This window comes from Salmo salar, chromosome 02 (genome assembly GCF_965601325.2).
Source record: "Salmo salar chromosome 02, fSalSal1, whole genome shotgun sequence".
Lineage (NCBI taxonomy): Eukaryota > Metazoa > Chordata > Actinopteri > Salmoniformes > Salmonidae > Salmo > Salmo salar.
In genome coordinates this window covers 75,905,001-75,932,952 of record NC_138292.1, presented here as the reverse complement: position 1 = coordinate 75,932,952, position 27,952 = coordinate 75,905,001, and the positions used below count along the sequence as shown (strand labels likewise).

Sequence of the window (27,952 nt, the reverse complement as noted above, 5' to 3'; positions counted from 1 at the left end):
ATACGTTGTAACCAGTTTCAAATGGTTTCATCTAACCATTCGTTATCATGGATACAATGTATCGCCGCTTGACTCCGTTGAAAAAGAAAGTTTCCTCGCTGGAGAATGTTGGAGAAGGTTTCCCTTAAAGCGACAGAGTACTTGTACACTTTGTCTGGTTGGGTAACTGACTACTTGAGGGTGTACTGTCTCTTTAAGAACAACGAGGGGACTTTAACAACCGTTATCCTCTCTGTAGACTAGAGAAATCGATGACTTTTTCACTTTTGACGTTTGCAAAAACAACCTGCAGAAAATAAATAGTCGAGCGGCGACCGTCTGGCTAGCTAGAGCCCGATGAGGCAGTTCCTCAGCCCCGGGTAGCAATTGGCTGCGCGTGCACACACTGCGACTCCCCTCTTCTCTCTCTGTCGATCCATTTCCTATCACGCGTTCTGTAAAATTGCCTACACACACACACACACACACACGCACGATGTGGTTTGCGTGTGTATGCGTGCACCGGAACTCAAAGTTCGTCGGTGGCGTCGGCTAATTTGAACATTAACGAGGTTATCCTCCATTCGACCCGCGGAGAGAGAGAGAGAGAGGACCAGAAAGCACAGACTGCTGCGCCGACCTGCTTGCGTGTCGAGGCGGAAAGGGAGCTTGGCTCTGGCCAGCTGCGTTGTTGGACTGGATCGAATTGGACTCAGTGAAGAGCAGTAGGACTATATAAAGCCAGGGGGGGAATATGACCGATAAACGGATGTCGCGGTGGTATTTTGGGGGGCTCGCCTCCTGCGGGGCTGCCTGTTGCACCCATCCTCTGGACCTCATCAAAGTAAGTGCTGGAGAGAGAACCCTGTAACCCCCTAGCAGGATTATAGCCGACCTACGGAGGCTGCAGGCCCGCTAGTCAGCCAGCTGTTTACCTGGGAAACTAGGGACAACATCTGCCCTAATTTCATCCTATGTTATAAAAGACTAAACGGGCTACTGGGATCTATCCAAACTGAACACAGCGCCCTGCTGATGATTAGAGAAAATAGTACAGAAAATGAAAGTTGTAGAATCGTTTTCTCTCTCTCTCTCTCGTCTAGCCTAGTGACGTGTGTGTAGTCTGTGTCCCGCGGGAGCTCTCCGGTTCACTGACCGGCTAACCGCGCCGCTACGGTGCAGAGTAAACAGGGTTAGACCTAGTTGAACTGTAGCGTTATAGCCGTCTCATATTACGGATAACTCACAGTAGTAGTAGTAGCCACATGCTCTACTGTTGTCATTGAGCATGTACAGACCAGGGTCATCTTGAAGTCAAGAATAGCACACACAGAATGACATATCCTAACCCTACAGTAGGCCTGTGTGCGGTATAGCGTGTGTAGGCTTAATTAACAAGCCTGATTAACACTGCAGGTCCAAGCTGAACTGTACTGGCCTGATAATGCATCCAGCATAGTTTGTGGAACCGTCCTGGAAAGTGAAGGAAAATCCACAATACCAGAGCCAGCACAGTATGGTTGTGGTCCTGTAGTGTAACAGGCAACATAATGACAGATGCATACAAGTAGGTCAGTGTGTAGTATAATTATATAGACATGGTATGAAATAACAGGACTAACTAGCCGTCTTAAAGCAGCTGTTAACTCTAGGGCTTCCTGTGTGTAGCGTCTCTGTGTTTGAGTGTACTGAGAGATCTGTAACTGCAGGGTTGCTGGTTCAAACCCTGCTCCAGATGCTTTCCCTTCGATCGCTTTATCTGTATGGGTAGTGGGAGGAGCTAGTGTTGGACAGAGGGTAGTGGGAGGAGCCAGTGTTAAACAGAGGGTAGTGGGAGGAGCTAGTGTTAAACAGAGGGTAGTGGGAGGAGCTAGTGTTGGACAGAGGGTAGTGGGAGGAGCTAGTGTTGGACAGAGGGTAGTGGGAGGAGCCAGTGTTGGACAGAGGGTAGTGGGAGGAGCTAGTGTTGGACAGAGGGTAGTGGGAGGAGCCAGTGTTAAACAGAGGGTAGTGGGAGGAGCTAGTGTTAAACAGAGGGTAGTGGGAGGAGCTAGTGTTGGACAGAGGGTAGTGGGAGGAGCTAGTGTTGGACAGAGGGTAGTGGGAGGAGCCAGTGTTGGACAGAGGGTAGTGGGAGGAGCCAGTGTTGGACAGAGGGTAGTGGGAGGAGCCAGTGTTGGACAGAGGGTAGTGGGAGGAGCCAGTGTTGGACAGAGGGTAGTGGGAGGAGCCAGTGTTGGACAGAGGGTAGTGGGAGGAGCCAGTGTTGGACAGAGGGTAGTGGGAGGAGCCAGAGTTGGACAGAGGGTAGTGGGAGGAGCCAGTGTTGGACAGAGGGTAGTGGGAGGAGCCAGTGTTGGACAGAGGGTAGTGGGAGGAGCCAGTGTTGGACAGAGGGTAGTGGGAGGAGCCAGTGTTGGACAGAGGGTAGTGGGAGGAGCCAGTGTTGAACAGAGGGTAGTGGGAGGAGCCAGTGTTGAACAGAGGGTAGTGGGAGGAGCTAGTGTTGGACAGAGGGTAGTGGGAGGAGCTAGTGTTGGACAGAGGGTAGTGGGAGGAGCTAGTGTTGGACAGAGGGTAGTGGGAGGAGCTAGTGTTGGACAGAGGGTAGTGGGAGGAGCTAGTGTTGGACAGAGGGTAGTGGGAGGAGCTAGTGTTGGACAGAGGATAGTGGGAGGAGCCAGTGTTGGACAGAGGGTAGTGGGAGGAGCTAGTGTTGGACAGAGGGTAGTGGGAGGAGCTAGTGTTGGACAGAGGGTAGTGGGAGGAGCTAGTGTTGGACAGAGGGTAGTGGGAGGAGCTAGTGTTGGACAGAGGGTAGTGGGAGGAGCTAGTGTTGGACAGAGGGTAGTGGGAGGAGCTAGTGTTGGACAGAGGGTAGTGGGAGGAGCTAGTGTTGGACAGAGGGTAGTGGGAGGAGCCAGTGTTGGACAGAGGGTAGTGGGAGGAGCTAGTGTTGGACAGAGGGTAGTGGGAGGAGCTAGTGTTGGACAGAGGTGTGTGTAGAGTTGATAGTGTAGCCTAGACAGCCTGTCTCAACTCGCATACTTAGAAAAGTCTAAAGGTGTATAATTACTTTGTTGGAGAGTCCCACACACACACACCCATACAGCACACATACCCATACACAAACACATACACATAGCATAATTAACACTGACAATAAAGTACAGTACAGTTAAGGTAGGCCGTGTACCGCTAAGCATGTTTTATGTCAGAGTGAAAGCAGTTATTAGTGCACTACTTTTGGCCAGAGCCCTCTGTGTCCTATGGGGGATAGGGTGCCGTTTGGGACACAGGGAAGCAGTGATCGGCCTCGTTAAGTCACTGACCGGCTAACTGCGCCGCTACGGTGCAGAGTAAACAGGGTTAGACCTAGTTGAACTGTAGCGTTATAGCCGTCTCATATTACGGATAACTCACAGTAGTAGTAGCCACATGCTCTACTGTTGTCATTGAGAATGTACAGACCAGGGTCATCTACTGTTGTCAGGGAGAATGTACAGGCCAGGGTCATCTACTGTTGTCATGGAGAATGTACAGACCAGGGTCATCTACTGTTGTCATGGAGAATGTACAGACCAGGGTCATCTACTGTTGTCATGGAGAATGTACAGACCAGGGTCATCTACTGTTGTCATGGAGAATGTACAGGCCAGGGTCATCTACTGTTGTCATGGAGAATGTACAGACCAGGGTCATCTACTGTTGTCATGGAGAATGTACAGACCAGGGTCATCTACTGTTGTCATGGAGAATGTACAGGCCAGGGTCATCTACTGTTGTCATGGAGAATGTACAGACCAGGGTCATCTACTGTTGTCATGGAGAATGTACAGACCAGGGTCATCTGGATGTGTAGAATAGATAGGGATCCATCCATCCTGGTCTATCCTGTAGGCTGGTGCAGAGAGAGAGATGCATAATCCTCAGGGAGATCTCAAGAGTTGACAAACCTGCCAGAACAAGACAAACAAGATGTGGATGAAGTGTTGGTCCTCTGAAGCTAACCATGCACACGGCCATCTGTTAAGAGAGTTGGGTCAAGCTTTAGAACGGACACCATGTTAGTTTCCTTCATTCTCAAACTGTTGGTGATGTTGCAATAGGAGAGAGCCTCTGACAATTCCCTATGAAATAACCTGCTGGAAACAAGCAAAATATAGCAGTGAATTTTTTTGGGATTAGCATTCTGCATAATGTGTATCCAAGTGTTGTGTTATCAACAAATTGCATATCTGGTTTCACTGGACATCTTCATAGTTATAAAAACCTATCAGATATACACAGGACAACGTGAAAGTGTAAATTATCACTTATCAATGGCTATGGAGTTCAGACAGAAATTGACTAGATTTGACACAAACCGACAACCTACTACGACATCGTGTTCAAAGGCACAAATGTTTTGTCTTGCTGATTCACCCTCTGAATGGCACACATAAAACAATCTATGTCTCAATTGTCTCAAGGCTTACAAATCGTGCTTTAACTGAAGCTAGCCATGTCTAGCCTAGCTTCTCTTCTCCTGAAGCTAGCCATGCCTAGCCTAGCTTCTCCTCTTCTCCTGAAGCTAGCCATGCCTGGCCTAGCCTCTCCTCTTCTCCTGAAGCTAGCCATGCGAACCCTAGCTTCTCCTCTTCTCCTGAAGCTAGCCATGCCTGGCCTAGCTTCTCCTCTTCTCCTGAAGCTATCTATGCCTATCCTAGCTTCTCCCCTTCTCCTGAAGCTAGCCATGCCTACCCTAGCTTCTCCCCTTCTCCTGAAGCTAGCCATGCCTACCCTAGCTTCTCCACTTCTCCTGAAGCTAGCCATGCCTGGCCTAGCCTCTCCTCTTCTCCTGAAGCTAGCCATGCGAACCCTAGCTTCTCCTCTTCTCCTGAAGCTAGCCATGCCTGGCCTAGCTTCTCCTCTTCTCCTGAAGCTAGCCATGCCTGGCCTAGCTTCTCCTCTTCTCCTGAAGCTAGCCATGCCTGGCCTAGCTTCTCCTCTTCTCCTGAAGCTAGCCATGCCTGGCCTAGCTTCTCCTCTTCTCCTGAAGCTAGCCATGCCTGGCCTAGCTTCTCCTCTTCTCCTGGAGCTAGCCATGCCTACCCTAGCTTCTCCACTTCTCCTGGAGCTAGCCATGCCTGGCCTAGCCTCTCCTCTTCTCCTGAAGCTAGCCATGCCTGGCCTAGCTTCTCCTCTTCTCCTGAAGCTAGCCATGCCTGGCCTAGCTTCTCCTCTTCTCCTGGAGCTAGCCATGCCTGGCCTAGCGTCTCCTCTTCTCCTGGAGCTAGCCATGCCTGGCCTAGCGTCTCCTCTTCTCCTGGAGCTAGCCATGCCTGGCCTAGCGTCTCCTCTTCTCCTAGAGCTAGCCATGCCTGGCCTAGCATTCTGGGTTGTAGTGGTGTCAAAGTGCTGGAGAGCGGCGCTCCCTCACTTTTTTTCAATTTGAGAATACACAGACCTCAAACTATTTCTGGAAAATTAATTCTGATAAATTCAAAGTAAATTCTATTCAATTACCACAAAGATTCCATGAAAAACTCTAGCCTATTTATTTGGTTTGTCATTCTATGTATAGCAGCCTAGAGGTAGGTAAATGGTGGTTCCTTCCCTGTCGTCTCTCTGACAGGGGTGAGAAGGATGAACAACTGTAAGCTACGTGTGTGTACTGCGGAGGCCCATCAGAACGTTCAGAATCAGCAGCAGTTTGTTCTCCTGAAGCTAGCCTGGCCTATCGTCTCCTCTTGTCCTGAAGCTGGCCGTGCCTGGCCTAGCGTCTCCTCTTGTCCTGAAGCTAGCCTGGCCTGGCGTCTCCTCTTGTCCTGAAGCTGGCCGTGCCTGGCCTAGCGTCTCCTCTTGTCCTGTAGCTGGCCGTGCCTGGCCTAGCGTCTCCTCTTGTCCTGAAGCTGGCCGTGCCTGGCCTAGCGTCTCCTCTTGTCCTGAAGCTGGCCGTGCCTCTCCTCTCTGACCTAGTTCCAACAACATACTGTTGTTACTACACCTGTTTAGTCTGGCATGAAGTCTGTTGCCCTAGTAACACCCTACCTCTCTCTGCTACCTGAGGGGAGGATCTGGATCTCACGCGTGTGTGTGCGCGCGCACTTGCGTGTGTTTCCGCATGTTTGTGTACATGCTCATTAATGTGTGTGTGTTTAACTTGAAACAACTTAGCACCCACATCTAAGTTATGACATTGTCTTCCTATCAGTATTAGAAGCTGTTGAGTCATGACTGTAACAATGGAACGGTGTGTTGGTGATGTGACTCAGGACTAGCTGGAGGTCAGAGGTTAAATGCTGACTTGTTCTTTTTGGAAAAGGCCCCAGCTCTGCAGTTTTGACTTTCAGTGTCATTAGAGAAGATACTTACTATATTCTGTCTTCTCTAGTCATCAGAGAAGATAGTCAGCAAACTCACTCACTTATTTGTTAGTTATTTAATGAATTAGTTATTTCGTTTGTTCATTCCTTCGGACATTCGTGCGCTTTTGTTTTATTTGTTGGTTCAGTCATTCGTTCACTCATTCCACTGTGTCCTGACTGGAGAGGTTATTGAGTACCAGCCAGGTCCTGCAGCAACCAGCTATCTGTATCTGTACTCAGGGTGTGAATTATTATCTACTCACACCAGAGGGAGAGGGGGAGGGAGAGGGGGAGAGAGACTGTTATTTACAGTTAGCGAGAGGGAATGGATGATGGAGAGAGAGAGGGAAGGAAAAATAATGAACTAGAGAATGAGAAAGAGCGATGGACGGTGAGAGAGAGGGAGAGAGAGAGAGAGAAAGAGAGATTGTTTGTGTTCCATAGTTGAAGGCCTCGGCGGCCTTTGAGTTCAAACAGTTCTGATAAGCCGGTGGGAGCGAGAGACGTGATTGGCCGGATGGAGGCCACACTTGGAGCAGAGCCCAGTCGATAAAAAGCCCTCTGAGAAGAACAATACATTACACTGTCAGAGAGAGACATAAGGAAGGAGGGAGGGAGAGTGAGTTCAAAGGAAGTCTGAGAATTACCTACAAAAAACCTGTTCCCTGTACACACACGAGAATGTCAGTAATTGTGACATTCCAACTAGTGCTACCTCTATAACTGTCACAACCATATCTACAGCTATCTCCACTGACTCACAACTACTACATTATACTACTATCTCCACTGACTCACAACTACTACATTATACTACTATCTCCACTGACTCACAACTACTACATTATAGTACTATCTCCACTGACTCACAACTACTACATTATACTACTATCTCCACTGACTCACAACTACTACATTATAGTACTATCTCCACTGACTCACAACTACTACATTATAGTACTATCTCCACTGACTCACAACTACTACATTATAGTACTATCTCCACTGACTCACAACTACTACATTATACTACTATCACCACTGACTCACAACTACTACATTATACTACTATCTCCACTGACTCACAACTACTACATTATACTACTACCTCCACTGACTCACAACTACTACATGATACTACTATCTCTATAGACAGTAACTACTTCATTATACTACTATCTCTATAGACAGTAACTATTATATGAAACAACTATCTCTATAGACAGTAACTATTATATGAAACAACTATCTCTATAGACAGTAACTATTATATGAAACTACTATCTCTGTAGACAGTAACTATTATATGAAACAACTATCTCTTTAGACAGTAAATATTATATGAAACTACTATCTCTGTAGACAGTAACTACTATCTCTGTAGACAGTAACTACTATCTCTGTAGACAGTAACTACTATCTCTGTAGACAGTAACTACTATCTCTGTAGACAGTAACTACTACATGGTAAAACTATCTCTATAGACCTCAAGGACAGCTCCTCTGTGTGTGTGTGTGTGTGTGTGTGTGTGGTGTGTACGGCGGTGTGTGTCTAGATTTATCTCTACCATAAGTCACAGTGACACGCCCGTTCCTGCCATCGTGTACCATCTCACAGATCGCCACAGTTACAACCAGGTCAGCTGAGCTATAAACACTCAGCGTGTCTGTCTGTCTGTCTGTCTGTCTGTCTGAGAGAGAGTTCCATAGTCACTAAAAAGTATACACACTGATGACTGACTGTGATAATGGTAATGATGATGAAGATACAGTATATTGATCGTATTTGTAATGATGAAAGTGTGTGTGTGTGTGTGTGTGTGTGTGTGTGTGTGTAGGTCCACCTGCAGACCCAGCAGAAGGGGAAGATGGGGATGGTGAGCATGGCCATGCAGGTAGTGAAGAACGATGGAGCTCTGTCTCTGTACAACGGACTCAGCGCATCACTCTGCAGACAGGTAGGAGGATGGAGAGAAGGATAGGGTGTGTGGTAGAGAGAGAGAGAGTGGGTGGGGGAGAAGGAGAGGGTGTGTGGTAGAGAGGGGGGGAGGAGATGGTGTGTGGTAGAGAGAGAGAGAGTGGGTGGGGGAGAAGGAGAGGGTGTGTGGTAGAGAGAGAGAGAGTGGGTGGGGAGAAGGAGAGGGTGTGTGGTAGAGAGGGGGGGAGGAGATGGTGTGTGGTAGAGAGAGAGCGAGAGTGGGGGGGGGGAGAAGGAGAGGGTGTGTGGTAGAGAGAGAGTGGGGGAGAAGGAGAGGGTGTGTGCTAGAGAGAGAGTGGGTGGGGGAGAAGGAGAGGGTGTGTGGTAGAGACAGAGAGAGTGGGTGGGGGAGAAGGAGAGGGTGTGTGGTAGAGACAGAGAGAGTGGGTGGGGGAGAAGGAGAGGGTGTGTGGTAGAGACAGAGAGAGTGGGTGGGGGAGAAGGAGAGGGTGTGTGGTAGAGACAGAGAGAGTGGGTGGGGGAGAAGGAGAGGGTGTGTGGTAGAGACAGAGAGAGTGGGTGGGGGAGAAGGAGAGGGTGTGTGGTAGAGACAGAGAGTGTGTAATCCTGTAATGATAGTTTCATTAGTGCTGTATGGACTCTGTTCCAGAGATAGGTATATAGAACCTGAGTGTTCCAGGCAGAAGGATCAGTATTATATTCCAGAGATAGGTATATAGAACCTGAGTGTTCCAGGCAGAAGGATCAGTATTCTTTTCCAGAGATAGGTATATAGAACCTGAGTGTTCCAGGCAGAAGGATCAGTATTCTTTTCCAGAGATAGGTATATAGAACCTGAGTGTTCCAGGCAGAAGGATCAGTATTCTATTCCAGAGATAGGTATATAGAACCTGAGTGTTCCAGGCAGAAGGATCAGTATTCTATTCCAGAGATGGGTATATAGAACCTGAGTGTTCCAGGCAGAAGGATCAGTATTCTATTCCAGAGATAGGTATATAGAACCTGAGTGTTCCAGGCAGAAGGATCAGTATTCTATTCCAGAGATGGGTATATAGAACCTGAGTGTTCCAGGCAGAAGGATCAGTATTATATTCCAGTAGGCTTTTCTCTCCATCAGCAATTGAAAATGCTAGACTCTGGCTTTTGTCCTATCAAGTATTAGCAGAAATATATGTTTTATCCACACATTAAGAGTATTAGCAGAAATACATGTTTTATCCACAGAGTAAGAGTATTAGCAGAAATACATGTTTTATCCACACATTAAGAGTATTAGCAGAAATACATGTTTTATCCACAGAGTAAGAGTATTAGCAGAAATACATGTTTTATCCACACATTAAGAGTATTAGCAGAAATACATGTTTTATCCACACATTAAGAGGATAATGTTTGTGTTGATAATCTGTGCTCTGCTTTTGACCAATGAGCCCTGGTTAAAAGCAGTGGCCTATATAGGGAGTAGGGTGCCATTTTGGATGCACACAATGCCTCACCTGGATCCAGTTTGTTTCATTGGTGTAAGTTAGTAACCCTTCTGGCAGTATTGCATCAGAGGAAATTCTCTATATGAAGTTAGACCAGTAGTAAGAATGTCAGTTGGTTACCATGGTAACACACAGTGTGGAGGCTGGTGTAGGGTGAAGTTGGCCATAGATACTGATCTTTGGTCTGTTTAGCATTTTCCACACTAATGGTTAAGGTTGGAATTGAGGGAGGGGAAGCTGATCCTAGATCTGTACCCAGGGGAACCTGGTTGGGGTGTTGAAACGTCCTGTTAACACCTCTATTGACATCTCACTCTGGAGAGGAGCTGTTTCCTGTTTGTGACAGATGGGTTTCGGCTAGTGGTGGATTGAAGCTATGACACAACTAGAATGTCAGCTCTTTTTTCAATTTGTTGTACTTTTCTCTCTCTTCTGCCCTCTACTATTCTCCCTCCCTCCCTCCCTCCCTCCCTCCCTCCCTCCCTCCCTCCCTCCCTCCCTCCCTCCCTCCCTCCCTCCCTCCCTCCCTCCCTCCCTCCCTCCCTCCCTCCCTCTTCTCTCTAGATGTCCTATTCTCTAACTAGGTTTGCTATCTATGAGACAGTCAGAGACATGTTGAGCAGCAGTAACCAGGGGCCCATGCCTTTCTACCAGAAGGTGCTGCTGGGGGCCTTCGGAGGTAGGGACACACAGACACAGGCTTGCTCAAACACGCATGTATGCTGAACACACACACACACACACGCTGTCACAGTCTAAGGGTAATGTTCACACACACGGTCTTGTACAGCCAACCTTGTGGGGACAGACAATTCAGTTCCATTCAAAATCCTATTTTCCCTAGCCTTACCCCTAACACGGAACCCAAACCGGCTGCGCGTGTGCGCCATCGTGCATACATTTATTTTGTCCCTCCACACCAAATGCGATCACAACACGCATGTTAAAATATCAAAACAAACTCTGAACCAATTACATTAATTTGGGGACAGGTCGAAAAGCATTAAACATGTATGGCAATTTAGCTAGCTAGCTTGCTGTTGGTAGCTAATTTGTCCTGGGATATAAACATTGAGTTGTTAATTTACCTGAAATGCACAAGGTCCTCTACTCCGTCAATTAATCCACACATAAAACGGTCAACCGAATCATTTCTAGTCATCTCTCCTCCTTCCAGGCTTTTTCTTCTCTTGACTTTATATTGCGATTGGCAACTTTCATAAATTAGGTGCATTACCGCCACCGACCTCGTTCGTCTTTCAGTCACCCACGTGGGTATAACCAATGAGGAGATGGCACGTGGGTACCTGCTTCTATAAACCAATGAGGTGATGGGAGAGGCAGGACTTGCAGCGCGATCTGCGTCACCAATAGAACTGACTTGTATTTTATCGCTTGGCAACGCAGAGCTCGTTGGTGCGCGCGAGCAGTATGGGTGCAATAATTGAAAAATATAGATTTCTAAATTTATTTTGCAACGCTCACTCACACGACGCGAGCGGAGTAGTCAGCCTGTAACTTTAACCCTAAAACTAACCCTTGCTCCTAACCCTAACTTAATTCTAACACTCATTCTAACCTTCACCCCAAACTCCTAGAAATGGCATTTGACCTTGTGGGGACTAACAAAATGTCCCCAGTTGGTCAAATCTTTGTTATTTTATTATTCTCATTTGGACTTCTGGTTAAACATTTCCACACACAGACACACACACACTAATCTCTGTCATGCTTCTAGGTTTTACTGGCGGGTTCATTGGCACTCCTGCAGACATGGTGAACGTCAGGTGAGAGAAACACCTTGTTAACACACACAACTCTCTTGCATTTTATGATAGTTATTCAATAGTTATATTTTGGTTGTATGGTGTATATTGTTGTGATGTTTTAACTAATATACTAGTTTAATGGTTAGGTTGTATGGTGTATATTATTGTGATGTTTTAACTAATATACTAGTTTTGTCCCTCAGGATGCAGAATGATGTTAAACTACCTCCAGAACTGAGGAGAAAGTGAGTGTTCCTGACCATTCAGAATACATGATATGTTGTTGATCTGACAATGTCTAACTCTGTGTCTCTCTCTCTGTAAAACTCTGTGTCTCTCTCTCTCTCTCTCAGCTACAAACATGCTGTGGACGGTCTGTTCAGGGTCTTCAGAGAAGGTAGGAATGTGTGATTTGTACTCAAAAAGATGAAATGACAATGAGTTTAGAGAGGAAGCCACACACTGTCACTCCAATGCAAAACGCTTTATAAAACATAGAACGATAGAAAGCTTTTGTTAAAAAAAATTGCTACAGTTTGTATTCTGCTGCTCCCTGTCATTACCCCCCCCCCCCCCCCCCCCCTCTGTGTGACCCCTGACACCTCCCCTCTGATCTGTGTGTAGAGGGGGTGAGGAAGTTGTTCTCAGGAGCTACCATGGCCTCCAGCAGAGGAGCTCTGGTCACCGTGGGACAGGTATGACTGCACGGCACCCTGGGAAATGAAGTTTTAGCGTTACGTATAGCAGTAGATTGTATAGATTAGGACAGAGACACTAGTTGGTTGTCTTTAGGTCTTCTCTTTATCTATTGATGTATAACCCATCTCACCTTCCTCTCTCCATCTCACCCTCCTCTCTCTCCATCTCACCCTCCTCTCTCTCCATCTCACCCTCCTCTCTCTCCATCTCACCCTCCTCTCTCTCCATCTCACCTTCCTCTCTCCATCTCACCCTCCTCTCTCTCCATCTCACCCTCCTCTCTCTCCATCTCACCTTCCCCTCTCCATCTCACCCTCCTCTCTCTCCATCTCACCTTCCTCTCTCCATCTCACCCTCCTCTCTCTCCATCTCACCCTCCTCTCTCTCCATCTCACCTTCCCCTCTCCATCTCACCCTCCTCTCTCTCCATCTCACCCTCCTCTCTCTCCATCTCACCTTCCTCTCTCCATCTCACCCTCCTCTCTCTCCATCTCACCTTCCCCTCTCTCCATCTCACCCTCCCCTCTCTCCATCTCACCCTCCCCTCTCTCCATCTCACCTTCCTCTCTCCATCTCACCCTCCTCTCTCTCCATCTCACCCTCCTCTCTCTCCATCTCACCTTCCCCTCTCCATCTCACCCTCCTCTCTCTCCATCTCACCTTCCTCTCTCCATCTCACCCTCCTCTCTCTCCATCTCACCCTCCTCTCTCTCCATCTCACCTTCCCCTCTCCATCTCACCCTCCTCTCTCTCCATCTCACCCTCCTCTCTCTCCATCTCACCTTCCTCTCTCCATCTCACCCTCCTCTCTCTCCATCTCACCTTCCCCTCTCTCCATCTCACCCTCCCCTCTCTCCATCTCACCCTCCCCTCTCTCCATCTCACCCTCCTCTCTCTCCATCTCACCCTCCTCTCTCTCCATCTCACCCTCCTCTCTCTCCCTCCATTTCACCCTCCTCTCTCTCCCTCCATTTCACCCTCCTCTCTCTCTCTCCATTTCACCCTCCTCTCTCTCTCCATTTCACCCTCCTCTCTCTCTCTCCATTTCACCCTCCTCTCTCTCTCTCCATTTCCCTCCATCTCCCTGTCTATCTCCATCTTTCTCTCTCTCTCTCTCCCCCCCTCCTCTGTCTGTAGTTGGCATGTTATGACCAGGCTAAACAGCTGGTGCTGTCTTCAGGCTTCATGGGAGATAACATCCTCACACACTTCCTGTCCAGCTTCATCGCTGTGAGTAACCGGGCTTCTTATTGGTTAAAATAGTGCAGAGTGCTGGTTGGATAAGGAACCAGAAGAATGTGATATGATAACAATGACATTGTTCGTTGATAACTCAAAGAAAACAAATGGTCTGTCTGTCTGTCTGTCTGTCTGTCTGTCTGTCTGTCTGTCTGTCTGTCTGTCTGTCTGTCTGTCTGTCTGTCTGTCTGTCTGTCTGTCTGTCTGTCTGTCTGTCTGTCTGTCTGTCTGTCTGTCTGTCTGTAGGGAGGCTGTGCTACGTTCCTGTGTCAGCCTCTAGATGTGATGAAGACCAGGTTGATGAACTCTAAAGGAGAATACTCAGTAAGATACTCCATCCATCCCTCTCTCTTTCATCTCTCCATCCATCCCTCTCTCTTTCATCTCTCCATCCATCCCTCTCTCTTTCATCTCTCCATCCATCCCTCTCTCTTTCATCTCTCCATCCATCACTCTCTCTTTCATCTCTCCATCCATCCCTCTCTTTTTCATCTCTCCATCCATCCCTCTCTTTTTCATCTCTCCATCCATCCCTCTCTTTTTCATCTCTCCATCCATCCCTCTCTTTTTCATCTCTCCATCCATCCCTCTTTTTCATCTCTCCATCTATCCCTCTTTTTCATCTCTCCATCTATCCCTCTTTTTCATCTCTCCATCTATCCCTCTTTTTCATCTCTCCATCTATCCCTCTTTTTCATCTCTCCATCTATCCCTCTTTTTCATCTCTCCATCTATCCCTCTTTTTCATCTCTCCATCTATCCCTCTTTTTCATCTCTCCATCTATCCCTCTTTTTCATCTCTCCATCTATCCCTCTTTTTCATCTCTCCATCTATCCCTCTTTTTCATCTCTCCATCTATCCCTCTCTTTTTCATCTCTCCATCTATCCCTCTCTTTTTCATCTCTCCATCTATCCCTCTCTTTTTCATCTCTCCATCTATCCCTCTCTTTTTCATCTCTCCATCTATCCCTTCATCCAACTCACTCACTCACTCACTCACTCACTCACTCACTCACTCACTCACTCACTCACTCACTCACTCACTCACTCACTCACTCACTCACTCACTCTCACCATGTAACTGTGTGTGTTTCAGGGTGTGATACACTGTCTGAGAATGACGGCTAAAGAGGGACCCATGGCCTTCTACAAGGTGAGACACACTGGCAGTCCCAGAAACCCACCTAGCAGGCCAGACTAATAACCTTCACTCTGTGTGACTGTCTTTCTGACAGAGACAAGAGTTTCTAACTGATCTTGTAATCCTGGGTCTTACCTTAACATATATATGAAGGCTGGGTCTTACCTTAACGTATATATATGAAGGCTGGGTCTTACCTTAATGTATATATATATGAAGGCTGGGTCTTACCTTAACGTATATATATGAAGGCTGGGTCTTACCTTAACGTATATATATGAAGGCTGGGTCTTACCTTAACGTATATATATGAAGGCTGGGTCTTACCTTAACGTATATATATGAAGGCTGGGTCTTACCTTAACGTATATATATGAAGGCTGGGTCTTACCTTAACGTATATATATGAAGGCTGGGTCTTACCTTAATGTATATATATGAAGGCTGGGTCTTACCTTAACGTATATATATGAAGGCTGGGTCTTACCTTACCGTATATATATGAAGGCTGGGTCTTACCTTAACGTATATATATGAAGGCTGGGTCTTACCTTAACGTATATATATGAAGGCTGGGTCTTACCTTAACGTATATATATGAAGGCTGGGTCTTACCTTAACGTATATATATGAAGGCTGGGTCTTACCTTAATGTATATATATATGAAGGCTGGGTCTTACCTTAACGTATATATATGAAGGCTGGGTCTTACCTTAACGTATATATATGAAGGCTGGGTCTTACCTTAACGTATATATATGAAGGCTGGGTCTTACCTTAACGTATATATATGAAGGCTGGGTCTTACCTTAACGTATATATATGAAGGCTGGGTCTTACCTTAACGTATATATATGAAGGCTGGGTCTTACCTTAATGTATATATATGAAGGCTGGGTCTTACCTTAACGTATATATATGAAGGCTGGGTCTTACCTTACCGTATATATATGAAGGCTGGGTCTTACCTTAACGTATATATATGAAGGCTGGGTCTTACCTTAACGTATATATATGAAGGCTGGGTCTTACCTTAACGTATATATATGAAGGCTGGGTCTTACCTTAACGTATATATATGAAGGCTGGGTCTTACCTTAACGTATATATATGAAGGCTGGGTCTTACCTTAACGTATATGTGAAGGCTGGGTCATACCTTAACGTATATATGAAGGCTGGGTCATACCTTAACGTATATATGAAGGCTGGGTCTTACCTTAACGTATATATGAAGGCTGGGTCTTACCTTAACGTATATATATGAAGGCTGGGTCTCACTTTAACGTATATGTGAAGGCTGGGTCATACCTTAACGTATATATGAAGGCTGGGTCTTACCTTAACGTATATATGAAGGCTGGGTCATACCTTAACGTATATATGAAGGCTGGGTCTTACCTTAACGTATATACACTGCTCAAAAAAATAAAGGGAACACTAAAATAACACATCCTAGATCTGAATGAATGAAATAATCTTATTAAATACTTTTTTCTTTACATAGTTGAATGTGCTGCCAACAAAATCACACAAAAATAATCAATGGAAATCCAATTTATCAACCCATAGAGGTCTGGATTTGGAGTCACACTCAAAATTAAAGTGGAAAACCACACTACAGGCTGATCCAACTTTGATGTAATGTCCTTAAAACAAGTCAAAATGAGGCTCAGTAGTGTGTGTGGCCTCCACGTGCCTGTATGTCCTCCCTACAACGCCTGGGCATGCTCCTGATGAGGTGGCGGATGGTCTCCTGAGGGATCTCCTCCCAGACCTGGACTAAAGCATCCGCCAACTCCTGGACAGTCTGTGGTGCAACGTGGCGTTGGTGGATGGAGCGAGACATGATGTCCCAGATGTGCTCAATTGGATTCAGGTCTGGGGAACGGGCGGGCCAGTCCATAGCATCAATGCCTTCCTCTTGCAGGAACTGCTGACACACTCCAGCCACATGAGGTCTAGCATTGTCTTGCATTAGGAGGAACCTAGGGCCAACCGCACCAGCATATGGTCTCACAAGGGGTCTGAGGATCTCATCTCGGTACCTAATGGCAGTCAGGTTACCTCTGGCGAGCACATGGAGGGCTGTGCGGGCCCCCAAAGAAATGCCACCCCACACCATGACTGACCCACCGCCAAACCGGTCATGCTGGAGGATGTTGCAGGCAGCAGAACGTTCTCCACGGCGTCTCCAGAGTCTGTCACATGTGCTCATTGTGAACCTGCTTTCATCTGTGAAGAGCACAGGGCGCCAGTGGCGAATTTGCCAATCTTGGTGTTCTCTGGCAAATGCCAAACGTCCTGCACGGTGTTGGACTGTAAGCACAACCCCCACCTGTGGACGTCGGGCCCTCATACCACCCTCATGGAGTCTGTTTCTGACCGTTTGAGCAGACACATGCACATTTGTGGCCTGCTGGAGGTCATTTTGCAGGGCTCTGGCAGTGCTCCTCCTGCTCCTCCTTGCACAAAGGTGGAGGTAGCGGTCCTGCTGCTGGGTTGTTGCCTTCCTACGGCCTCCTCCACGTCTCCTGATGTACTGGCCTGTCTCCTGGTAGCGCCTCCATGCTCTGGACACTTCGCTGACAGACACAGCAAACCTTCTTGCCACAGCTCGCATTGATGTGCCATCCTGGATGAGCTGCACTACCTGAGCCACTTGTGTGGGTTGTAGACTCCGTCTCATGCTACCACTAGAGTGAAAGCACCGCCAGCATTCAAAAGTGACCAAAACATCAGCCAGGAAGCATAGGAACTGAAAAGTGGTCTGTGGTCACCACCTGCCGAACCACTCCTTTATTGGTGGTGTCTTGCTAATTGCCTATAATTTCCACCTGTTGTCTATTCCATTTGCACAACAGCATGTGAAATTTATTGTCAATCAGTGTTGCTTCCTAAGTGGACAGTTTGATTTCACAGAAGTGTGATTGACTTGGAGTTACATTGTGTTGTTTAAGTGTTCCCTTTATTTTTTTGAGCAGTGTATGAAGGCTGGGTCATACCTTAACGTATATATATGAAGGCTGGGTCATACCTTAACGTATATATGAAGGCTGGGTCATACCTTAACGTATATATGAAGGCTGGGTCTTACCTTAACGTATATATGAAGGCTGGGTCATACCTTAACGTATATATATGAAGGCTGGGTCTTACCTTAACGTATATATGAAGGCTGGGTCTTACCTTAACGTATATATATGAAGGCTGGGTCTTACCTTAACGTATATGTGAAGGCTGGGTCTTACCTTAACGTATATATGAAGGCTGGGTCATACCTTAACGTATATATGAAGGCTGGGTCATACCTTAACGTATATGTGAAGTCTGGGTCATACCTTAACGTATATATGAAGGCTGGGTCATACCTTAACGTATATATGAAGGCTGGGTCATACCTTAACGTATATACACTGCTCAAAAAAATAAAGGGAACACTTAAACAACACAATGTAACTCCAAGTCAATCACACTTCTGTGAAATCAAACTGTCCAGTTAGGAAGCAACACTGATTGACAATAAATTTCACATGCTGTTGTGCAAATGGAATAGACAACAGGTGGAAATTATAGGCAATTAGCAAGACACCCCCAATAAAGGAGTGGTTCTGCAGGTGGGGACCACAGACCACTTCTCAGTTCCTATGCTTCCTGGCTGATGTTTTGGTCACTTTTGAATGCTGGCGGTGCTTTCACTCTAGTGGTAGCATGAGACGGAGTCTACAACCCACACAAGTGGCTCAGGTAGTGCAGCTCATCCAGGATGGCACATCAATGCGAGCTGTGGCAAGAAGGTTTGCTGTGTCTGTCAGCGTAGTGTCCAGAGCATGGAGGCGCACCCAGGAGACAGGCCAGTACATCAGGAGATGTGGAGGAGGCCAACAACCCAGCAGCAGGACCGCTACCTCTGCCTTTGTGCAAGGAGGAGCAGGAGAAGCACTGCCAGAGCCCTGCAAAATGACCTCCAGCAGGCCACAAATGTGCATGTGTCTGCTCAAACGGTCAGAAACAGACTCCATGAGGGTGGTATGAGGGCCCGACGTCCACAGGTGGGGGTTGTGCTTACAGCCCAACACCGTGCAGGACGTTTGGCATTTGCCAGAGAACACCAAGAAAAGCAACTTTGCCACTGGCGCCCTGTGCTCTTCACAGATGAAAGCAGGTTCACACTGAGCATGTGACAGACGTGACAGAGTCTGGAGATGCCGTGGAGAACGTTCTGCTGCCTGCAACATCCTCCAGCATGACCGGTTTGGCGGTGGGTCAGTCATGGTGTGGGGTGGCATTTCTTTGAGGGGCCGCACAGCCCTCCATGTGCTCGCCAGAGGTAGCCTGACTGCCATTAGGTACCGAGATGAGATCCTCAGACCCCTTGTGAGACCATATGCTGGTGCGGTTGGCCCTGGGTTCCTCCTAATGCAAGACAATGCTAGACCTCATGTGGCTGGAGTGTGTCAGCAGTTCCTGCAAGAGGAAGGCATTGATGCTATGGACTGGCCCGCCTGTTCCCCAGACCTGAATCCAATTGAGCACATCTGGGACATCATGTCTCGCTCCATCCACCAACGCCACGTTGCACCACAGACTGTCCAGGAGTTGGCGGATGCTTTAGTCCAGGTCTGGGAGGAGATCCCTCAGGAGACCATCCGTCACCTCATCAGGAGCATGCCCAGACGTTGTAGGGAGGTCATACAGGCACGTGGAGGCCACACACACTACTGAGCCTCATTTTGACTTGTTTTAAGGACATTACATCAAAGTTGGATCAGCCTGTAGTGTGGTTTTCCACTTTAATTTTGAGTGTGACTCCAAATCCAGACCTCCATGGGTTGATACATTGGATTCCATTGATTATTTTTGTGTGATTTTGTTGTCAGCACATTCAACTATGTAAAGAAAAAAGTATTTAATAAGATTATTTCTTTCATTCAGATCTAGGATGTGTTGTTTAAGTGTTCCCTTTATTTTTTTGAGCAGTATATGAAGGCTGGGTCATACCTTAACGTATATATGAAGGCTGGGTCAAACCTTAACGTATATATGAAGGCTGGGTCTTACCTTAATGTATATATATGAAGGCTAAGGTGAAGCCTGGGTAAAGGTCTGTCATTACTGTATCAATGTCTAAGGAGAATCCTGGGTAAAGGTATTCTCTGGCCATTTACACATCAGGGTCTTGAGTCATTTACCAAATCAGATGGAAGGGTATTGGCTGACTGTCCAATCCAGTGTCAGGGCCTAAACATATGGTCCAAGCCTGTCCAATGGGATTACAAGGTTGTAATCAACTGTCCATCCCTGTGTAAAGGTCTTGACTAATTGTCCAATACAGTTGCAAGAAAGTTAATTAACTGCCCAATTGCATTGCAAGGTCTTAACCTACTGTCCAATCACGTCAGCATGTAGACCAACTGTCCAATCCCGTGTCAGGGTCTTGACGAAGTGCCCAATGTTCAATCACATGTAACAATGTTGACAAGGTCTTGACTGACTGTCCAATGACGTGTCAGAATGCTAACTAACTGTCCAATGGCGTTGCAGGGTCTTGTTCCTGCAGGGATCCGTCTGATTCCTCACACGGTGCTCACCTTCATCTTCCTAGAGCAGCTCAAGAACAACTTCGGCATCGTCGTCATCTCCTGAGCACGCTCCGTGACCTATGACCTTTACCCTCTAACCCCCCGTCCCCGGTCCCCTGCCAACGTCAACCAATCCCCTGTCACTGCCACGGGGCCACACCCCCCCCCCCCCCCATCGCCCTGCGCTGTCCAATCACACAGAGAGGTGGATGTAGGGATGGAATGTCTGCTATACTATCCTACCCGGCCCTCTTTCACCTGCTCTGGAAATCAACCAATCACCAGTGGAAAAGACTTTGAAGGAACTGCCTACACCTGCACCATCACAGCCTTGTCCACAGGAAGAGTTGTCATAGCAACGCCAGTCAAACCCTGCTGTAACATCATCTTCATGCGTCTGCCATCATCAATAGTGCCATTCTCAATGGGGGCTGCGCCTCAAATCACACGCTATTCCCTATGTAGCACATTACTTATTACCCTTAATCTGTAGTGCACTTAACATGAAGCTCTGGTCAGAAGTAGTGCACTATATAGGGGACATAGTGTCACCTGAGTTCACTCCCTAGACAGTGTTAATGTGTTTTATACTGTAGCCTTCCACCATCATCATGTATGTATCACCCAAATCAGTTCCATTCCACACCACACCAGTCCTCATGTATTACTAGCAGTGTACTAGTTGTAGTAGTATGTATTACTAGCAGTGTACTAGTTATAGTAGTATGTATTACTAGCAGTGTACTAGTTGTAGTAGTATGTATTACTAGCGGTGTACTAGTTGTAGTATTGTGTATTACTATAATGTATTACTGGTGTGACTGTGGATCACTACAACATTGTCGTTCTAACTGGAACTCCTCTACCATCTCAGATACCGTCACATCGGGGGGTGACGGTGACAAAGGGCCCTGTTCCTGTTCATAACACTGTAACAGCAGCAGGTAGCCTCGCGGTTAAGAGCGTTGGGCCAGTAACCCGAAAGGTTGCCGTGTCAAATCCCCGAGCTGACTAGGTAATACATCTGTTGTTGAGCCCTCGAGCGAGGAAGACACTTAACCCTAATGGCTCTGGATAAGAGCATCACTTAATGACTAAAATGGTCATGTACTGAAACAGGTCAGTGCTATTCCTGTTCATAAGGGATGCTTATTACTGTAACAGGTCAGTGCTATTCCTGTTCATAAGCAATGCTTATTACTGTAACAGGTCAGTGCTATTCCTGTTATTATTCCATCAACTCAGAGACATTTTGGGAGTGGCAATGGATGACGGTCCTATTCCTGCCTATAAGGGATGCTGCATAACAGGTTATAATGCCATAACACCATGGCTATAAAGCCATCACATGCTTACAGACAGAGGTACTAAACAGACGTTGCCCCTAGGCACTGGTTCTGAGTCAGATGTTAGTTGTATCCCCCTACCAGTTAAAGTTATTATTGGGGCTGGGTGATCTGATCCTAGATCTGTGGTTAGGGACAACAGTAGAAATTCCCACCAAGGGCAATGTGACCACGAGATATAACTGGACAGAGATAAGAGACGTATAGTGAATAGGTTGTACACTACCTTTGACCAGGCCCCATAGGGCCCTATTGGAGATCATTTAGAGATACTGTGAGTTAGAGAGAGATACTGTTTACTGGGACCTGGATGAAACTGCTGGCTTTAAGGCACTTTATTAAACACACACACACAAACAGACGAACACTACAGGTAACTTTAGGCAGTTGTCTGTAATAGGGTCATTTAGGGGGGGGGGGGACATCCACAGTGAGTTCCAGTGAGTCAGGATGCCTTTTCCCCTGTAGCCTCCAGGGGGCAGCATGGTACTGTGTGTGTTTGGGAGACTGGTCATTATGAATGAGTGACTGGTTATTAACAGATACGTCTCTGTGTGAATGAGAGAGGATTCATTCAAACATGCTACTTGTGAGATTGTGTGCGTGCTTGTGAGTGTGTGTTTCAGTTAATTGTTTGACTGTATTTGATGGGCCATTATTAAAGAGTGGTAATTGGGAACCACCCCTTGTACACACACACACACACACACAATCTCTAGGAATGGAAATGAAATTGTAGAACCCAGCTCTGTGCGGCTGTACATGTATGGGTCTGTATTGTGTAGATTGTTTTTTGAATTAAAATACTAATAAATAGTAACTGTCACTCTGTGAGTGTGGAGTGTGTGTGGGCTTGGGGGTGAACATAATGGATCTCCTTGCTGACTTGTGTCCAAGGTCTGTCTGATTATTGATACTCTGTCTCCCCCTATTGGTCGTGGTGAGCAGCGCTCTTCAGATCTGAAGCTCAGTCTTCACTCATCGCCTGGTGAGGAGCTATGAAATGTGGTTCTCTTCAAGATATCAGAAAGCCGTTGAACCAGAAACACACTAGAGAAACTGACGGCCGAGGTAGGCTACTTAGCAACTCTGACTAAAATGTCGGCCGTCCTCGCTTTCACAACCCAAGATGTGTGTTCGACGTCGGCAGTTTGCTTTTTTTGTGACGACAGGACCCAACTAAACTTTCAAGATCGCTGTTTCGCTTGCTTTTAGCTTATTAAACACATTTTAAAACTGTTAGTATCATTCAGAAAACATGAATATTTATTTAAATGTATTGCTTTTTTCACCACATAAACAACCACCATCTTGCCTGAAAATAAAAACATTAGTCCCCCCTCTTTTTTTGAATTCTTTGTTTTGATTGGTCTGCCAACACCAAATTGACATTGAGGAGCTGCTCCAATGTTTAAATGAAATGTCAACCCTAATCCTCCAATCCAATAGCTCATCTACCTGATAAATTAATTCTAACAATATGTTCTGTCTATATGGCTAAAAATGTCTTCTCTGGCAGTCTAGTGCTGAGAGGAGTAATTCAGTCTAGTGCTGAGAGGAGTAATTCAGTCTAGTGCTGAGAGGAGTAATTCAGTCTAGTGCTGAGAGGAGTAATTCAGTCTAGTGCTGAGTGGTCGGATTCAGTCTAGTGCTGAGAGGAGTGATTCAGCTGCTGAGCGGTGTGATTCAGTTTAGTGCTGAGAGGTGTGATTCAGTTTAGTGCTGAGAGGTGTGATTCAGTCTAGTGCTGAGAGGTGTGATTCAGTCTAGTGCTGAGAGGTGTGATTCAGTTTAGTGCTGAGAGGTGTGATTCAGTTTAGTGCTGAGTGGTGTGATTCAGCAGTTCTGACGGATGGGAACACAGTGTCTCTGTCCTGACCCTGAGGTTCTAAGGTCATGTCCAGGTCAACATGTCTCTGTCCTGACCCTGAGGCTCTAAGGTCATGTCCAGGTCAACATGTCTCTGTCCTGACCCTGGCTCTAAGGTCATGTCCAGGTCAACGTGTCTCTGTCCTAAACCCTGAGGCTCTAAGGTCATGTCCAGGTAAACATGTCTCTGTCCTGACCCTGAGGTTCTAAGGTCATGTCCAGGTCAACATGTCTCTGTCCTGACCCTGAGGCTCTAAGGTCATGTCCAGGTCAACATGTCTCTGTCATGACCCGTAGGCTCTAAGGTCATGTCCAGGTCAACATGTCTCTGTCCTGACCCGTAGGCTCTAAGGTCATGTCCAGGTCAACGTGTCTCTGTCCTGACCCGTAGGCTCTAAGGTCATGTCCAGGTAAACATGTCTCTGTCCTGACCCTGAGGCTCTAAGGTCATGTCCAGGTAAACATGTCTCTGTCCTGACCCTGGCTCTAAGGTCATGTCCAGGTCAACACGTCTCTGTCCTGACCTGTAGGCTCTAGGGTCATGTCCAGGTCATGTCCAGGTTAGGGTAAGGGTTACAATTAGGGTAAAGGGTAAGGGGTTAGGGTTAGGGGTTAGGGGTTATGAGTTAGGGTAAGGGGTTAGGGTTAGAGTAAGGGGTTAGGGTTAGGGTAAGGGGTTATGAGTTAGGGTTAGGGTAAGGGGTTGGGGTTAGGGTTAGGGGTTAAGGGTTAGGGATTATGAGTTAGGGTTAGGGTAAGGTGTTAGGGTTTGGGGTTATGAGTTAGGGTTAGGGTAACGGGTTAGGGTTATGAGTTAGGGTTAGGGTAAGGGGTTAGGGTTAGGGATAATGAGTTAGGGTTAGGGGTTATGAGTTAGGGTAAGGGGCTAGGGTTAGGGGTTATGAGTTAGGGTTAGGGTAAGGGGTTATGAGTTAGGGTTAGGGGTTAGGGGTTATGAGTTAGGGTTAGGGTAAGGGGTTAGGGTAAGGGGTAAGGGTTAGGGGTTATGAGTTAGGGTAAGGGGTTAGGGTTATGGGTTAGGGTAAGGGGTTAGGGTTAGGATTAGGGGTTATGAGTTAGGGTTAGGGGTTATGAGTTAGGGTTAGAGTTAGGGTTAGGGGTTATGAGTTAGGGTTAGGGTTAGGGGTTATGAGTTAGGGTTAGGGGTTATGAGTTAGGGTTAGGGTAAGGGGTTAGGGGTTATGAGTTAGGGTTAGGGAAAGGGGTTAGCGTTAGGGGTTATGAGTTAGGGGTTAGAGGTTATGAGTTAGGGTTAGGGTAAGGGGTTAGGGTTAGGGGTTATGAGTAAGGGTAAGGGGTTAGGGTTAGGGGTTATGAGTTAGCGTTAGGGTAAGGGTTAGGGGTTAGGGGTTATGAGTTAGGGGTTATGAGTTAGGGTAAGGGTTAGGGGTTATGAGTTAGGGTTAGGGTAAGAGGTTAGGGTAAGGGGTTAGGGGTTATGAGTTAGGGTTAGGGTTAGGCCCTAACCCTAACCCTAACTCATAACCCCTTACCCTACCCCTTACCCTAACCCTAACTCATAACCCATAACCCTAACCCCTTACCCTAACTCATAACCCCTGATCCCTAACCCTAACCCCTTACCCTAACCGTTAGGGATAAGGGGTTATGAGTTAGGGTTAGGGTAAGGGGTTAGGGGTTATGAGTTAGGGTTATGAGTTAGGGTTAGGGGTTATGAGATAGGGTTAGGGGTTATGAATTAGGGAAAATAGGATTCTGAATTCTGAATGGGAATGATTTTTAGGTCCCCTTGAGGATCGAAGAACAAAATATTTCTGTCTGTTTGTGTGTGGGTGTGTTAGTGGGTGTGGTTTGTTAGTGTGTGTGGGTGTGTTAGTGGGTGTGTTAGTGTGTGGGTTTGTTAGTGTGTGTGGTTTGTTAGTGTGTGTGGGTGTGTGTGTTAGTGGGTGTGTTAGTGTGTGTGGGTGTGTTAGTTTTTGTGGGTGTGTTAGTTTGTGTGGGTGTGTTAGTGTGTGGGTATGTTAGTGTGTGTGGTTTGTTAGTGGGTGTGGGTGTGTTAGTGGGTGTGTTAGTGTGTGTGGGTGTGTTAGTATGTGTGTGTGTGTGTGTGTGTGTGTGTGTGTGTGTGTGTGTGTGTGTGTGTGTGTGTGTGTGTGTGTGAGAGAGAGTGTTTGTGTGTTTGTGTGTTAGTGTGTGTGTGGATGTGTTAGTGTGTGTGTCTGTTAGTGTGTGTGGGTGTGTTAGTGTGTGTGTCTGTTAGTGTGTGTGGGTGTGTTAGTGTGTGTGGGTGTGTTAGTGTGTGTGTCTGTTAGTGTGTGTGGGTGTGTGTGTTAGTGTGTGTGGGTGTGTTAGTGGGTGTGGGTGTGTGGGTGTGTGTGTGGGTGTGTTAGTTTGTGTGTGTGTGTGTGTGTGTGTTAGTGTGTGTGGGTGTGTTAGTGTGTGTGTGTGTGTGTGTGTGTGTGTGTGTGTGTGTGTGTTAGTGTGTTTGGGTGTGTTAGTGGGTGTGTGGGTGTGTTAGTGGGTGTGTGTGGGTGTGTTAGTGTGTGTGGGTGTGTAAGTGTGTGTGTGGGTGTGTTAGTGTGTGTGGGTGTGTTAGTGGGTGTGGGTGTGTTAGTGGTTGTGTTAGTGTGTGTGTGGGTGTGTTAGTGTGTGTGAGTGTGTTAATGTGTGTGGGTGTGTTAGTGTGTGTGTGTGTGTGGGTGTGTTTGTTAGTGTGTGTGTGTGTGTGTGTGTGTGTGTGTGTGTGTGTGTGTGTGTGTGTGTGTGTGTGTGTGTGTGTGTGTGTGTGTGTGTGTGTGTGTGTGTTAGTGTGTGTGTGTTAGTGTGTGTGGGTGTGTTAGTGTGTGTGTGTCTGTTAGTGTGTTTGGGTGTGTTAGTGGGTGTGTTAGTGGGTGTGTGTGGGTGTGTTAGTGTGTGTGGGTGTGTAAGTGTGTGTGGGTGTGTTAGTGGGTGTGTAAGTGTGTGTGGGTGTGTTAGTGTGTGTGGGTGTGTTAGTGGGTGTGTTAGTGTGTGTGGGTGTGTTAGTTTGTGTGTGGGTGTGTGGGTGTGTTAGTGGGTGTGTACGTGTGTGTGGGTGTGTTAGTGGGTGTGTTAGTTTGTGTGTGGGTGTGATAGTTTGTGTTTGTGTGTAGGTGTGTTAGTGTGTAAGTGTGTGTGGGTGTGTTTGTAGTGGATTTGAATATGAACATGCAAGTGACTGTGAGGAATCTCCCTTCTCAGTGTGGGTTGACACTAAACCACACAGCTGTGACAGGGTGAATGGACTTATGGAGTAGAGGTAGGTAAGGATAGAAGAGCCATTTAACTCTCTTTACAAGCCCCGTACCCATCTATTGTGAAGAGATGACTGGTAAAAAGAGAGAGGGAGGGAGGGGGAAAGAAGAGGGAGAAATAGAGTGAGGGAGAGGGAAAGAGGAGGGAGAAAGAGAGGGGGGTGTGATGAATAGAAGGAGTGAAAGACAGTAAAAGACTATAATGTGTAAATCTCTCCATTCTCAAATAAGAAAGATGAAGGAAATCAGTGAATTGGACGGATGCTTGAAACAGGGAGAGATTTATCTGGCAACTGAAGCGCTGCTGGGATCACAAGACATTCCCCTACCGGGCCCTTGAGCAACAGACTGTCCTCCCTCACCCTGGAGGTGAGAGGTCAGGGGAACGTATAATGGAGTCTCAGAGCAGGAGTACTGATCCAGGTTCAGGTCCCCCCTGTCCATGTAACCTGCTATATTGTGATCTAAAAGGCCAAACTGATCGTAGATCAGCAGTCTGAGACGCCTGATACCTACTTTCCCAGAGGACTACTGCCAAACTGATCGTAGATCAGCAGTCTGAGACGCCTGATACCTACTTTCCCAGAGGACTACGGCACACCTGTCCATCAAAGCTGCCTCTCAACAGGGATAACGTTGAGTCAATGTTGCTGGAATGTTCAGTGAACGTTGTGTGAATGTTGGGACATAAGAAGAATGTTGAATGACTGTTCTTTCCCTGTGTTTACCTTATTCAAACATACTATTTTCTACCGAAGTTACATATTGAATTCAGGAAGTTATTTTCCATGTAGTCCTTGGTTAATCCAAAGATGCCACTCAATGTTGTTAGAATGTATGGGGCTAAACTTTGAGTGTGTTCTATTTTCCCGTTCTGTGCCTGTGTTTAGGCGTGTATATTTGCGTGTACAGTTTACTACAATATGGACACGGTAGCACTGTACATTGGATACAGTATTACATAAAACATGATTGTAACTGTGATGTGTATCTGTGACAAACAGACCTGCCACATAATATTGGTTGAAAAGTTAAAGGACTTTAGCTTGGAGGTAACGTTCTGTGGCAGTGTTAATGCCATAGACGTGGGAATGCAGATACGATTGGCTCTCTCCTGTTCCTCTCCTCTCACCTCATCTCCTGCAGCTTTGGCTCTTACAAGGCCTCTCATCCTACTAATGTAAAGGACAGCTTTGGCTCTTACAAGGCCTCTCATCCTACTAATGTAAAGGACAGCTTTGGCTCTTACAAGGCCTCTCATCCTACTAATGTAAAGGACAGCTTTGGCTCTTACAAG

At 46.8% G+C, this 27,952-nt stretch overlaps 1 protein-coding gene across 2 annotated transcripts; it reads left to right on the top strand.

Annotated features, from left to right (window-relative positions):
* Positions 1 to 262: 262 nt before the first annotated feature.
* On the top strand, positions 263 to 22,358 carry LOC106564234 (mitochondrial dicarboxylate carrier). Of its 2 annotated transcripts, XM_045709767.2 has the most exons (11): positions 272 to 823; positions 8,168 to 8,287; positions 10,320 to 10,434; positions 11,494 to 11,542; positions 11,728 to 11,769; positions 11,878 to 11,921; positions 12,149 to 12,219; positions 13,361 to 13,453; positions 13,709 to 13,786; positions 14,560 to 14,616; positions 20,149 to 22,358. In XM_045709767.2, the coding sequence occupies exons 1-11, from the start codon at positions 734 to 736 to the stop codon at positions 20,248 to 20,250; spliced, it is 861 nt and encodes a 286-aa protein (XP_045565723.1). In that variant the 5' UTR covers positions 272 to 733; the 3' UTR covers positions 20,251 to 22,358. The 2 variants fall into 2 exon arrangements, with proteins under 2 accessions (XP_045565730.1, XP_045565723.1); XM_045709774.2 differs by lacking the exon at positions 8,168 to 8,287 and having other exon boundaries at positions 263 to 823.
* Positions 22,359 to 27,952: the final 5,594 nt, after the last annotated feature.

Coding starts and splice junctions, on each gene's coding strand:
- LOC106564234 (XM_045709767.2), top strand. CDS start 734: ATGACCGATAAACGGATGTCGCGGTGGTATTTTGGGGGGCTCGCCTCC. Junction 824..8,167: donor ATCCTCTGGACCTCATCAAA/GTAAGTGCTGGA, acceptor GTGTGTGTGTAG/GTCCACCTGCAGACCCAGCA. Junction 11,922..12,148: donor GTTCAGGGTCTTCAGAGAAG/GTAGGAATGTGT, acceptor ATCTGTGTGTAG/AGGGGGTGAGGAAGTTGTTC.